Consider the following 16241-nt stretch of genomic DNA (forward strand, 5'->3'; position numbering starts at 1 on the left):
ATATTTAAATGACCATTGATCCTGCTCCCATATTAACTGACTAACTGACTAAATTAGTACTTATTTTAGGGTATTGTTTATTACACTGATATCTAACAAACTAGCACTTATAGGTTATTACACTTATCGTTGTTTGAGAGACCGTATGTATTTTGTACTTCTAGGCATCAGCAGTGATCCCTGTATTTCTACAGTATTCTAGATCATTGGTATATTGGACTGTAACCTACTGTACTAGGATGTATTCTATGGGTAAATGACACAGCACTTTTGTAAGTGGCTCTGGATAAGAGCGTCTGCTAAATGACTGTGTTCTGTCTGGCCCAGGGGCTGCAGAACCTGGGTCTGTGTGGGGTCCTGAACGTCTACCTGCAGGGCCTGGAGCGACAGGGTGCTGAGTGGACACCTGAACTCCGTGAGCTGTGCTTTCAGGCAGCGTGGAGGAGCACGCGGTGGGACACGGACCTGGCCCCTAGGTGGGAGGGGGAGGTGTTTGGGGGTGGGGTCTGTCTTGTGTGGTTTAGCTGCTGTTTGAGTGGATTTCCTTTGTTTCTGTAGGGGTGAGAAACTGAGTCCAGGCTTTAATGAGTGCACCTTCACTGCCCTGCAGGCTCTGAGGGATAAGGACTTCTGTGTGTTGGAGCACACACTCACCTACGCCAGGTAGACACAGACACCACACGCACGCAAACACAGAAAAATACAAACATTTATCCACATGCTAAAACTCAAGCACTGTAATAAAAGCAGAAATATTTTGTCCACTGTTTGAAGTTAGTTTGTGTGCCTGTGCATCTGTGTGCGGGGTCTCAGACAGAGCTGTGTTGAAGAGCTGTGTCGTGGTAGTCTGGAGGTGTTGTCATCCCTCTATCCCACACTCCGCAATCTTCAGATGGTTGAGGAACTCCAGAGTGTGAAACAGCTTTTCTCAGGGTGAGCAGACGCCTAGTGAAATGACCTTCGACCTTTTGAAAGGCACCACATAAATGCATCATAAAACTGAATCAGTCAGACTTTAGTTGTTCTCTCTGTGTCCTGTATAGGCCTGTGACAGACTCTGTCCTGGAGGAGGTCTACAGGAAGTGGAATCACCAACTGGACCTCTTGAAGGACAGTGACTTCAGCCTGGTTGAGCCAGTCTTGGCTCTGCGATCCTCAGTGCAGGAAACACTCCTGATGTCTGAGACCAACCCAGACAGGAGGCTCCGCCTTAACTCTGCCTACACCTCCCACCTGATGGAACTCTGCAGGTTGGCACGCTCAGCTGGAAACGCCCAGGTATCAGTTCCTGCTCTCTCTGTCTGGCTCTTTCTGTCTGTACGCCTGACGCAGTTCCAGTGTTGGGGGACCCCTGACCCCTCGGTCATTGAGCACAGATAGCTGTGAGGGATGAAGGGTGCTGGGTTTACGCAAGCGTGAAGCATGCGCGTGTGTGTCGGTCCGTCTGTCCGTCCTACAGCTGGCTGAGAGGGCAGTGTTCCAGGTGAGACAGCAAGGCCCAGCAGACTCGGGCACTGCTGTCCACTGGGCCTGGCAGCTGGAGGAGGCGCAGGTGTTCTGGGAGAAGAAGGAGCCCACACTGGCCCTGGGGCTCCTCAAACACATGATCCAGCGTCTGGAGGAGTTGGTGAGTGGGATACACACAGCCCCACAGTCTACAAAGATTAATGCCTTGATCTGGGCCCTAAAAGCATGGACAGTCATCTTTAGCACAAAATTAATCCAGGATTAATCTTAATCTGTGTTGTGTTGTGTTTGCATGTGTGTGAGAGCACAGGTAGACCTGAATCCTGTAGTGGTACCAGTGTATGCTGAGTGTCTCCGGCTATGTGGTTGCTGGCTAGACGAGACCTGCAGAGAAAGTCCTGCAGTCATCCTGGAGACCTGCTTGGAGAAGGTAATGCAGAGGTCACCGTGACTGCTTAAACATCTACATAACGATGAACTTTGACCATTATTAGCCTACTTTTTATTAAGATGTTCACTAAATAGACTAGGTTAAGGTGCTGTTTTATGGCACTTAAATATTTCTATCAGCACTTGTATGTGAAATCTATTATAAATTATAAAAATGTGCTAAAATCAACTTTTCTGATGTTCTTGATTAATGTTTAATTAGTGGTCCATCTGTTTATCATGTTGTCATGGCGATGGAGAAGAAGAGAGGTAAAGGTTGTTGTTTGCTGCTAGGCGGTGGAGGTGCTTGTGGGCCAAGCTGGGGTCTCAGAGCCCAAACTGCAGGGGCAGAAGACACAGGCCTTCCTGTCACTTGCCCGTTTCTCTGACGCGCAGTACCAGAGCATCGAGAACTACATGAGCTCCTCGGAGTTTGAGAACAAGCGGGCGTTGCTGGACAAAGCCAAGGAGGAGGTGGAGCTCATGAAGGAGAAGAGAGTCCACAGCAACAGGTCAAACGCTGCAAGAGGCTCTCGGAGCGTGTCTGAGAGTTTGCCCTGTTTTTACTCTCACTTCAGTCAGAGCAGTTCCCTTCTCTTGCACCAGGGCTAACACCAGGGATGATCTAGGAATCAGTGCTAAATGTTCAGTTCCATAAACTGCAGGCCAGGACTTTCTGCTGTTTTAGGGCTAGTTCAGGCCAGGACTTTGTGTTGACCCTGTGTGCAGGTACACGGTGAAGGTTCAGCGAGAGCTAGAGCTGGACCAGCGAGCCCTGGCCACCCTGCAGACTGACCGCAGACGGTTCCTCCTGAAGGCCGTGGAGAACTATGCTCGCTGCCTGGAGCTGGGCCAGCAGCATGATTCCTGGGTGTTCCGGCTCACCTCGCTCTGGCTGGAGAATGCGGACGATGCGGATGTCAACGCCTTGGTGCAGGTGAAGTGACGGGGAGGGCTGAACCTCAGACCCTGGGGCTGCTGACCTGACCGTGGGGTGGTTTTTACACTGCTGGCTTAATTCAGGATTCATTTAAAAAGGCTCTTAAGCCTTTTATTTTATTTAGTGTGTGTGTGTGTGTGTGTGCCCTCATTAGAGAGGTGTGAGGAAGATCCCCTCTTACAAGTTCTTGCCACTCATGTACCAGCTGGCAGCGCGGATGGGCACCAGAGTGTCCAGTCCAGTCAGGGAGGAAGACGTGGGTTTTCAAAGTGTCCTCACCGAGGTACTGGACAAGCCTTCACTAACACACACACACACACACACACACACACACACACACACACGCGCGCGCGTGCACACACGTATGTATGTACATGCATACACACACGCATGTAATGCACGGATGATGGATTTCTAAAACTACCCTGTTGGGGCTGTTTGATTAGCTCATCTGTCGGTCATCCATGGATCATCCTCATCACACTCTCTTCATCATCTTTGCTCTGGTCAACGCCAACAAGGACGAGAACTTCTCTCGCAGCCGGCTGTCCAAAAGCAGTTCACGGCAGCCGTCTCCTCTGGACCTGGTACACCTGACGCACCACCCTTCACGTTAACCTTGGTCTAAAGATTCTAGATAGTTGTTTCGTTCTGGTCTTTGTCTGCTAGTTTACGTCAAAGTGAAATATTTTCTGTCTCTCTCACCATTTCTGGATTCTGGATTTTTCGGGAGTTTTGCATAATTGTCCCTCTTTGTCAGTATCCTATTTCACATCTGCTCATCGTAAAGAACCAGAATACAATTGGTGAATATTGTTTGTAATCTGGAATATGGTCATTGTGGTTTGCTATAGGCTTGTCTTGTATTCGTGTTGCATGCTGTCTGGTGAACATCTGCTTTGCAGGAGAGAGCTGCTGTAGCTCGGACCATCATCAGCAGGGTTGGTCAGGATAAGGCGGCCCTGATCTGGGGCATGGAGACCCTGTGCAGTGCCTACATTACGCTGGCCTACATGGATGCCAGTCGTTACAAAACAGAGAAGAGTGAGACCCCTCTACTGAATCTCAGCTTACTTACAATACCTCCTGCTGTTCTGATCGGCCAGCTTCTGTCTGAACAGATTAGTAATTAACTTATTTGTTGAGGGAATTATCTTGGCCTTGACCAACCACTCTGAATTGTGGTTGATGCGTAAATGTGACAAAACAATACGATCTCTGGTGTGTCTGTGCGTGTGTGCACACAGAAGCAATACCCATTCCTGCAGATCAGCCCATCATGCAAATCAAGGACATAGAAGCCGTCACTATCCCCACCATGGAGATCAGGGTAAAGGATGAGTGTGTGTTCCTGTGGCATCCTCAGTAATGATGTACGAGAAACTCCAATAATCCAATCCACATCCAATAATACAGGTGGATCCATCAGGGACTTATGAGGATGTGGTCACCGTCAGGTGTTTCAGTCCGAACTTTCACCTGGCGGGAGGTGTGAACCTGCCCAAGATCATCGACTGCATGGGCTCAGATGGCAGGAGCAGGAGACAGTTGGTCAAGGTGAGGGGGAGGGGTTGCGCAACACAGTGTGAGGGGGCAGAGGAGTGGTGTTGAGTGTGAACTATAATATGACATATTACAGATGCTATAGATTTATATCTCATGTCTGCTTAAATGTTTACTATTCCTAACAGCAGTGATGTACTACGTGAGTTTAATTTCATTATAAAGGCTGGTGTGACCATGAGACCTGGTCTTGGTTCTAGTGTCATACTGGGATCTGATTGGCTGTATCAGGCTGTTTGGTGGGGTCTGATTTGGCTGTGTCTTGGTGTTTCGTGGGATCTGAATGGCTGTTTGGTGTGCAGGGGCAGGATGACCTCAGACAGGATGCAGTCATGCAGCAAGTCTTCCACATGTGCTCGTCCCTTCTGCAGCGCAATGGCGAGACCCGCAAGAGGAAACTCTACATCCGGCGCTACAAGGTAAAGCCCCACCTCCTGTTTCCATTGCTTAAATCCCTCCCACATATGAAATGAGAACATCTTGAGAGTAGTTCTCTTTCTTAAGTCAGAACCATTCTTGATGTTCCAGATAAATGTATATAAGGAAGGGTTTAGCAGTTTTATCTCCAAAGGCAGATGGAATGTTCCTTAAATGGCTGTGTGTGCTGGCCAGGTGGTGCCCTTCTCTCAGCGCAGTGGTGTGCTCGAGTGGTGTTCTGGTACCATGCCCATTGGGGAGTTCCTGGTCGACACTCAGAAGGGGGCGCACAATCGTTTCCGGCCCCAAGACTGGAGCAACTTGACCTGCCGAAAGAAAATGATGGCTAGTGATTTTAGCATAACTGCTGTAATTGCTATTTTTGACTGTGCTGTATATCTGCCGTGACTTGTGTGGTCGTCATGCAGGAGGCTCAGAGCCTGGACTCTGACGGCAAGCTGCAGGTCTTCAGTGAGCTGTGTCAGAACTTCCGGCCTGTGTTCCGTTACTTCTGCATGGAGAGGTTCCGCGATGCAGCAGTGTGGATGGAGAAGCGCCTGGCATACACACGTAGCGTGGCAACGTCCTCCATCGGTACCCACTTCGCTGATACCATCAGGAGAGCCTCACTCTCTTTACAGAAGCCCGTCTGAGAGAGACCCAGCAGTTAAAGTGGTCTCACGTCTCCCTGTGAAATCTCACTTCCACAGTGCTAACTAGTCCTCTGATCTGTGTCTCACAGTTGGCTACATTGTTGGACTGGGCGATCGGCACATTCAGAATATCCTGATAGATGAGCAGACCGCAGAGCTGGTCCACATCGACCTGGGTGAGTGCACATGAGAAAATGTGAGACTTTATTTCTGCAGGCCCAGATTTGAGCTTCTGCGATTCCTTTGACGGGCATGGCTTTTCTTTGACAGGCGTAGCTTTCGAGCAGGGGAGAATCTTGCCCACGCCGGAGACGGTGCCATTCCGCCTGTCCCGGGACATCGTGGATGGCATGGGCATCAGCGGCGTGGAGGGTGTCTTCAGAAGGTCTGAGGTCCACTGCTGGCTTTCCTAAACTTAGGGCGCGCGCATACACACAGCTGTTCCGTTACTGAATCCTGTTTGTGCTCCTGTCCTGGATAAAGGTGCTGTGAGAAGACCATGGAGGTGATGAGGAACTCTCAGGAGGTTCTCCTAACCATTGTGGAGGTACAGACAATGTGTCCTTCTGTAACAAGAATCCACAGAGCTCATCTGTTCTGTTCTTACTGGGGTGTGTGTGTGTGTGATGCCCAGGTGCTGTTGTATGACCCGTTGTTTGATTGGACGATGAACCCTCTGAAGGCTTTCTACCTGCAGCAGCAGGATGAGCAGCCCGAGCTGAACGCCACACTCAACCCCACATTGGAGCACAGGACAAGGTTAGACACAGACACACACACACACACACACACACACACACACACACACACTCAACCTGACACTGGAGCACAGGACAAGGTTAGACACAGACACACACACACACACACACACACACACACACTCAACCTGACACTGGAGCACAGGACAAGGTTACACACACACACACACACACACACACACACACACACACACACACACACACACACTCAACCTGACACTGGAGCACAGGACAAGGTTAGACACACACACACTCAACCCCACATTGGAGCACAGGACAAGGTTAGACACACACACACACTCAACCCCACATTGGAGCACAGGACAAGGTTAGACACACACACACACTCAACCCCACATTGGAGCACAGGACAAGGTTAGACACACACACACACTCAACCCCACATTGGAGCACAGGACAAGGTTAGACACACACACACACACTCAACCCCACATTGGAGCACAGGACAAGGTTAGACACACACACACACACTCAACCCCACATTGGAGCACAGGACAAGGTTAGACACACACACACACACTCAACCCCACATTGGAGCACAGGACAAGGTTAGACACACACACACACACTCAACCCCACATTGGAGCACAGGACAAGGTTAGACACACACACACACACTCAACCCCACATTGGAGCACAGGACAAGGTTAGACACACACACACACACTCAACCCCACATTGGAGCACAGGACAAGGTTAGACACACACACACACACTCAACCCCACATTGGAGCACAGGACAAGGTTAGACACACACACACACACTCAACCCCACATTGGAGCACAGGACAAGGTTAGACACACACACACACACTCAACCCCACATTGGAGCACAGGACAAGGTTAGACACACACACACACACTCAACCCCACATTGGAGCACAGGACAAGGTTAGACACACACACACACACTCAACCCCACATTGGAGCACAGGACAAGGTTAGACACACACACACACACTCAACCCCACATTGGAGCACAGGACAAGGTTAGACACACACACACACACACTCAACCCCACATTGGAGCACAGGACAAGGTTAGACACACACACACACACACTCAACCCCACATTGGAGCACAGGACAAGGTTAGACACACACACACACACACTCAACCCCACATTGGAGCACAGGACAAGGTTAGACACACACACACACACACTCAACCCCACATTGGAGCACAGGACAAGGTTAGACACACACACACACACTCAACCCCACATTGGAGCACAGGACAAGGTTAGACACACACACACACACTCAACCCCACATTGGAGCACAGGACAAGGTTAGACACACACACACACACTCAACCCCACATTGGAGCACAGGACAAGGTTAGACACACACACACACACACTCAACCCCACATTGGAGCACAGGACAAGGTTAGACACACACACACACACACTCAACCCCACATTGGAGCACAGGACAAGGTTAGACACACACACACACACACTCAACCCCACATTGGAGCACAGGACAAGGTTAGACACACACACACACACACTCAACCCCACATTGGAGCACAGGACAAGGTTAGACACACACACACACACTCAACCCCACATTGGAGCACAGGACAAGGTTAGACACACACACACACACACACACTCAACCCCACATTGGAGCACAGGACAAGGTTAGACACACACACACACACACACACACAGTCAACCCCACATTGGAGCACAGGACAAGGTTAGACACACACACACACACACACAGTCAACCCCACATTGGAGCACAGGACAAGGTTAGACACACACACACACACACACACAGTCAACCCCACATTGGAGCACAGGACAAGGTTAGACACACACACACACACACAGTCAACCCCACATTGGAGCACAGGACAAGGTTAGACACACACACACACACACACTCAACCCCACATTGGAGCACAGGACAAGGTTAGACACACACACACACACACACTCAACCCCACATTGGAGCACAGGACAAGGTTAGACACACACACACACACACACTCAACCCCACATTGGAGCACAGGACAAGGTTAGACACACACACACACACACACACACTCAACCCCACATTGGAGCACAGGACAAGGTTAGACACACACACACACACACACTCAACCCCACATTGGAGCACAGGACAAGGTTAGACACACACACACACACACACACACTCAACCCCACATTGGAGCACAGGACAAGGTTAGACACACACACACACACACACACTCAACCCCACATTGGAGCACAGGACAAGGTTAGACACACACACACACACACACACTCAACCCCACATTGGAGCACAGGACAAGGTTAGACACACACACACACACACACTCAACCCCACATTGGAGCACAGGACAAGGTTAGACACACACACACACACACACTCAACCCCACATTGGAGCACAGGACAAGGTTAGACACACACACACACACACACTCAACCCCACATTGGAGCACAGGACAAGGTTAGACACACACACACACACACACACTCAACCCCACATTGGAGCACAGGACAAGGTTAGACACACACACACACACACACTCAACCCCACATTGGAGCACAGGACAAGGTTAGACACACACACACACACACACTCAACCCCACATTGGAGCACAGGACAAGGTTAGACACACACACACACACACACTCAACCCCACATTGGAGCACAGGACAAGGTTAGACACACACACACACACACACTCAACCCCACATTGGAGCACAGGACAAGGTTAGACACACACACACACACACACTCAACCCCACATTGGAGCACAGGACAAGGTTAGACACACACACACACACACACTCAACCCCACATTGGAGCACAGGACAAGGTTAGACACACACACACACACACACTCAACCCCACATTGGAGCACAGGACAAGGTTAGACACACACACACACACACACACACTCAACCCCACATTGGAGCACAGGACAAGGTTAGACACACACACACACACACACACTCAACCCCACATTGGAGCACAGGACAAGGTTAGACACACACACACACACACACACTCAACCCCACATTGGAGCACAGGACAAGGTTAGACACACACACACACACACACACTCAACCCCACATTGGAGCACAGGACAAGGTTAGACACACACACACACACACACACTCAACCCCACATTGGAGCACAGGACAAGGTTAGACACACACACACACACACACTCAACCCCACATTGGAGCACAGGACAAGGTTAGACACACACACACACACACACTCAACCCCACATTGGAGCACAGGACAAGGTTAGACACACACACACACACACACTCAACCCCACATTGGAGCACAGGACAAGGTTAGACACACACACACACACACTCAACCCCACATTGGAGCACAGGACAAGGTTAGACACACACACACACACACACTCAACCCCACATTGGAGCACAGGACAAGGTTAGACACACACACACACACACACTCAACCCCACATTGGAGCACAGGACAAGGTTAGACACACACACACACACACACTCAACCCCACATTGGAGCACAGGACAAGGTTAGACACACACACACACACACACTCAACCCCACATTGGAGCACAGGACAAGGTTAGACACACACACACACACACACTCAACCCCACATTGGAGCACAGGACAAGGTTAGACACACACACACACACACACTCAACCCCACATTGGAGCACAGGACAAGGTTAGACACACACACACACACACTCAACCCCACATTGGAGCACAGGACAAGGTTAGACACACACACACACACACTCAACCCCACATTGGAGCACAGGACAAGGTTAGACACACACACACACACACTCAACCCCACATTGGAGCACAGGACAAGGTTAGACACACACACACACACACACTCAACCCCACATTGGAGCACAGGACAAGGTTAGACACACACACACACACACTCAACCCCACATTGGAGCACAGGACAAGGTTAGACACACACACACACACACTCAACCCCACATTGGAGCACAGGACAAGGTTAGACACACACACACACACACTCAACCCCACATTGGAGCACAGGACAAGGTTAGACACACACACACACACACTCAACCCCACATTGGAGCACAGGACAAGGTTAGACACACACACACACACACTCAACCCCACATTGGAGCACAGGACAAGGTTAGACACACACACACACACACTCAACCCCACATTGGAGCACAGGACAAGGTTAGACACACACACACACACACTCAACCCCACATTGGAGCACAGGACAAGGTTAGACACACACACACACACACTCAACCCCACATTGGAGCACAGGACAAGGTTAGACACACACACACACACACTCAACCCCACATTGGAGCACAGGACAAGGTTAGACACACACACACACACACTCAACCCCACATTGGAGCACAGGACAAGGTTAGACACACACACACACACACTCAACCCCACATTGGAGCACAGGACAAGGTTAGACACACACACACACACACTCAACCCCACATTGGAGCACAGGACAAGGTTAGACACACACACACACACACTCAACCCCACATTGGAGCACAGGACAAGGTTAGACACACACACACACACACTCAACCCCACATTGGAGCACAGGACAAGGTTAGACACACACACACACACACTCAACCCCACATTGGAGCACAGGACAAGGTTAGACACACACACACACACACTCAACCCCACATTGGAGCACAGGACAAGGTTAGACACACACACACACACACTCAACCCCACATTGGAGCACAGGACAAGGTTAGACACACACACACACACACTCAACCCCACATTGGAGCACAGGACAAGGTTAGACACACACACACACACACTCAACCCCACATTGGAGCACAGGACAAGGTTAGACACACACACACACACACTCAACCCCACATTGGAGCACAGGACAAGGTTAGACACACACACACACACACACTCAACCCCACATTGGAGCACAGGACAAGGTTAGACACACACACACACACACACTCAACCCCACATTGGAGCACAGGACAAGGTTAGACACACACACACACACACACTCAACCCCACATTGGAGCACAGGACAAGGTTAGACACACACACACACACACACACTCAACCCCACATTGGAGCACAGGACAAGGTTAGACACACACACACACACACTCAACCCCACATTGGAGCACAGGACAAGGTTAGACACACACACACACACACTCAACCCCACATTGGAGCACAGGACAAGGTTAGACACACACACACACACACACTCAACCCCACATTGGAGCACAGGACAAGGTTAGAGACACACACACACACACTCAACCCCACATTGGAGCACAGGACAAGGTTAGAGACACACACACACACACTCAACCCCACATTGGAGCACAGGACAAGGTTAGAGACACACACACACACACTCAACCCCACATTGGAGCACAGGACAAGGTTAGAGACACACACACACACACACTCAACCCCACATTGGAGCACAGGACAAGGTTAGAGACACACACACACACACACTCAACCCCACATTGGAGCACAGGACAAGGTTAGAGACACACACACACACACACTCAACCCCACATTGGAGCACAGGACAAGGTTAGAGACACACACACACACACACTCAACCCCACATTGGAGCACAGGACAAGGTTAGAGACACACACACACACACACTCAACCCCACATTGGAGCACAGGACAAGGTTAGAGACACACACACACACACACTCAACCCCACATTGGAGCACAGGACAAGGTTAGAGACACACACACACACACACACTCAACCCCACATTGGAGCACAGGACAAGGTTAGAGACACACACACACACACACTCAACCCCACATTGGAGCACAGGACAAGGTTAGAGACACACACACACACACACTCAACCCCACATTGGAGCACAGGACAAGGTTAGAGACACACACACACACACACTCAACCCCACATTGGAGCACAGGACAAGGTTAGAGACACACACACACACACACTCAACCCCACATTGGAGCACAGGACAAGGTTAGAGACACACACACACACACACTCAACCCCACATTGGAGCACAGGACAAGGTTAGAGACACACACACACACACACTCAACCCCACATTGGAGCACAGGACAAGGTTAGAGACACACACACACACACACTCAACCCCACATTGGAGCACAGGACAAGGTTAGAGACACACACACACACACACTCAACCCCACATTGGAGCACAGGACAAGGTTAGAGACACACACACACACACACTCAACCCCACATTGGAGCACAGGACAAGGTTAGAGACACACACACACACACACTCAACCCCACATTGGAGCACAGGACAAGGTTAGAGACACACACACACACACACTCAACCCCACATTGGAGCACAGGACAAGGTTAGAGACACACACACACACACACTCAACCCCACATTGGAGCACAGGACAAGGTTAGAGACACACACACACACACACTCAACCCCACATTGGAGCACAGGACAAGGTTAGAGACACACACACACACACACTCAACCCCACATTGGAGCACAGGACAAGGTTAGAGACACACACACACACACACTCAACCCCACATTGGAGCACAGGACAAGGTTAGAGACACACACACACACACACTCAACCCCACATTGGAGCACAGGACAAGGTTAGAGACACACACACACACACACTCAACCCCACATTGGAGCACAGGACAAGGTTAGAGACACACACACACACACACTCAACCCCACATTGGAGCACAGGACAAGGTTAGAGACACACACACACACACACTCAACCCCACATTGGAGCACAGGACAAGGTTAGAGACACACACACACACACACTCAACCCCACATTGGAGCACAGGACAAGGTTAGAGACACACACACACACACACTCAACCCCACATTGGAGCACAGGACAAGGTTAGAGACACACACACACACACACTCAACCCCACATTGGAGCACAGGACAAGGTTAGAGACACACACACACACACACACACTCAACCCCACATTGGAGCACAGGACAAGGTTAGAGACACACACACACACACACTCAACCCCACATTGGAGCACAGGACAAGGTTAGAGACACACACACACACACACTCAACCCCACATTGGAGCACAGGACAAGGTTAGAGACACACACACACACACACACACTCAACCCCACATTGGAGCACAGGACAAGGTTAGAGACACACACACACACACACACTCAACCCCACATTGGAGCACAGGACAAGGTTAGAGACACACACACACACACTCAACCCCACATTGGAGCACAGGACAAGGTTAGAGACACACACACACACACTCAACCCCACATTGGAGCACAGGACAAGGTTAGACACACACACACACACACTCAACCCCACATTGGAGCACAGGACAAGGTTAGAGACACACACACACACACACACACACTCAACCCCACATTGGAGCACAGGACAAGGTTAGAGACACACACACACACACACACTCAACCCCACATTGGAGCACAGGACAAGGTTAGAGACACACACACACACACACACTCAACCCCACATTGGAGCACAGGACAAGGTTAGAGACACACACACACACACACTCAACCCCACATTGGAGCACAGGACAAGGTTAGACACACACACACACACACTCAACCCCACATTGGAGCACAGGACAAGGTTAGAGACACACACACACACACACACACACTCAACCCCACATTGGAGCACAGGACAAGGTTAGAGACACACACACACACACACACTCAACCCCACATTGGAGCACAGGACAAGGTTAGAGACACACACACACACACACACTCAACCCCACATTGGAGCACAGGACAAGGTTAGAGACACACACACACACACACTCAACCCCACATTGGAGCACAGGACAAGGTTAGAGACACACACACACACACACACTCAACCCCACATTGGAGCACAGGACAAGGTTAGAGACACACACACACACACACACTCAACCCCACATTGGAGCACAGGACAAGGTTAGAGACACACACACACACACACACTCAACCCCACATTGGAGCACAGGACAAGGTTAGAGACACACACACACACACTCAACCCCACATTGGAGCACAGGACAAGGTTAGAGACACACACACACACACACACTCAACCCCACATTGGAGCACAGGACAAGGTTAGAGACACACACACACACACACACTCAACCCCACATTGGAGCACAGGACAAGGTTAGAGACACACACACACACACTCAACCCCACATTGGAGCACAGGACAAGGTTAGACACACACACACACACACTCAACCCCACATTGGAGCACAGGACAAGGTTAGACACACACACACACACACTCAACCCCACATTGGAGCACAGGACAAGGTTAGAGACACACACACACACACACTCAACCCCACATTGGAGCACAGGACAAGGTTAGAGACACACACACACACACTCAACCCCACATTGGAGCACAGGACAAGGTTAGAGACACACACACACACACTCAACCCCACATTGGAGCACAGGACAAGGTTAGAGACACACACACACACTCAACCCCACATTGGAGCACAGGACAAGGTTAGAGACACACACACACACACTCAACCCCACATTGGAGCACAGGACAAGGTTAGAGACACACACACACACTCAACCCCACATTGGAGCACAGGACAAGGTTAGAGACACACACACACACTCAACCCCACATTGGAGCACAGGACAAGGTTAGACACACACACACACACACACTCAACCCCACATTGGAGCACAGGACAAGGTTAGACACACACACACACACTCAACCCCACATTGGAGCACAGGACAAGGTTAGACACACACACACACTCAACCCCACATTGGAGCACAGGACAAGGTTAGACACACACACACACTCAACCCCACATTGGAGCACAGGACAAGGTTAGACACACACACACACACACTCAACCCCACATTGGAGCACAGGACAAGGTTAGACACACACACACACACACTCAACCCCACATTGGAGCACAGGACAAGGTTAGACACACACACACACACACTCAACCCCACATTGGAGCACAGGACAAGGTTAGACACACACACACACACACTCAACCCCACATTGGAGCACAGGACAAGGTTAGACACACACACACACACTCAACCCCACATTGGAGCACAGGACAAGGTTAGACACACACACACACTCAACCCCACATTGGAGCACAGGACAAGGTTAGACACACACACACACTCAACCCCACATTGGAGCACAGGACAAGGTTAGACACACACACACACTCAACCCCACATTGGAGCACAGGACAAGGTTAGACACACACACACACACACTCAACCCCACATTGGAGCACAGGACAAGGTTAGACACACACACACACACACTCAACCCCACATTGGAGCACAGGACAAGGTTAGACACACACACACACACACACTCAACCCCACATTGGAGCACAGGACAAGGTTAGACACACACACACACACACACTCAACCCCACATTGGAGCACAGGACAAGGTTAGACACACACACACACTCAACCCCACATTGGAGCACAGGACAAGGTTAGACACACACACACACTCAACCCCACATTGGAGCACAGGACAAGGTTAGACACACACACACACTCAACCCCACATTGGAGCACAGGACAAGGTTAGACACACACACACACACACACTCAACCCCACATTGGAGCACAGGACAAGGTTAGACACACACACACACACACACTCAACCCCACATTGGAGCACAGGACAAGGTTAGACACACACACACACACACACACTCAACCCCACATTGGAGCACAGGACAAGGTTAGACACACACACACACACACTCAACCCCACATTGGAGCACAGGACAAGGTTAGACACACACACTCAACCTGACACTGGAGCACAGGGCAGTGTTGTGTTAGCTGTGTGGGTGGAGGTGGCATTAGCAGCATGTTAGCAGCGTCTCTGTGT

The 16241-nt window shown here is 50.5% G+C and overlaps 1 protein-coding gene across 2 annotated transcripts in view; it reads left to right on the top strand.

The window, feature by feature from the left end:
• atm (ATM serine/threonine kinase) overlaps positions 1–16241 on the top strand; it is a 32739-nt gene that overhangs the window by 14875 nt on the left and 1623 nt on the right. The window contains exons 43-62 of one of the 2 annotated variants that reach the window (XM_035528355.2): positions 328–476; positions 559–663; positions 814–933; positions 1044–1278; positions 1460–1627; positions 1778–1897; positions 2191–2408; positions 2626–2833; positions 2991–3119; positions 3283–3423; positions 3742–3880; positions 4084–4166; positions 4253–4393; positions 4702–4818; positions 5012–5161; positions 5245–5410; positions 5559–5645; positions 5740–5854; positions 5953–6016; positions 6104–6228. In XM_035528355.2, the coding sequence (XP_035384248.1) occupies positions 328–476; positions 559–663; positions 814–933; positions 1044–1278; positions 1460–1627; positions 1778–1897; positions 2191–2408; positions 2626–2833; positions 2991–3119; positions 3283–3423; positions 3742–3880; positions 4084–4166; positions 4253–4393; positions 4702–4818; positions 5012–5161; positions 5245–5410; positions 5559–5645; positions 5740–5854; positions 5953–6016; positions 6104–6228 (2780 nt within the window). Of the gene's footprint in view, positions 1–327; positions 477–558; positions 664–813; positions 934–1043; positions 1279–1459; positions 1628–1777; positions 1898–2190; positions 2409–2625; positions 2834–2990; positions 3120–3282; positions 3424–3741; positions 3881–4083; positions 4167–4252; positions 4394–4701; positions 4819–5011; positions 5162–5244; positions 5411–5558; positions 5646–5739; positions 5855–5952; positions 6017–6103; positions 6229–16241 lie in introns of those variants that run through there. The other variant, XM_081723982.1, reaches the window with a different exon arrangement.

The sequence above is a fragment of the Electrophorus electricus genome, chromosome 11, assembly GCF_041902795.1.
Source record: "Electrophorus electricus isolate QZ-2024a chromosome 11, ASM4190279v1, whole genome shotgun sequence".
Classification (NCBI taxonomy): domain Eukaryota; kingdom Metazoa; phylum Chordata; class Actinopteri; order Gymnotiformes; family Gymnotidae; genus Electrophorus; species Electrophorus electricus.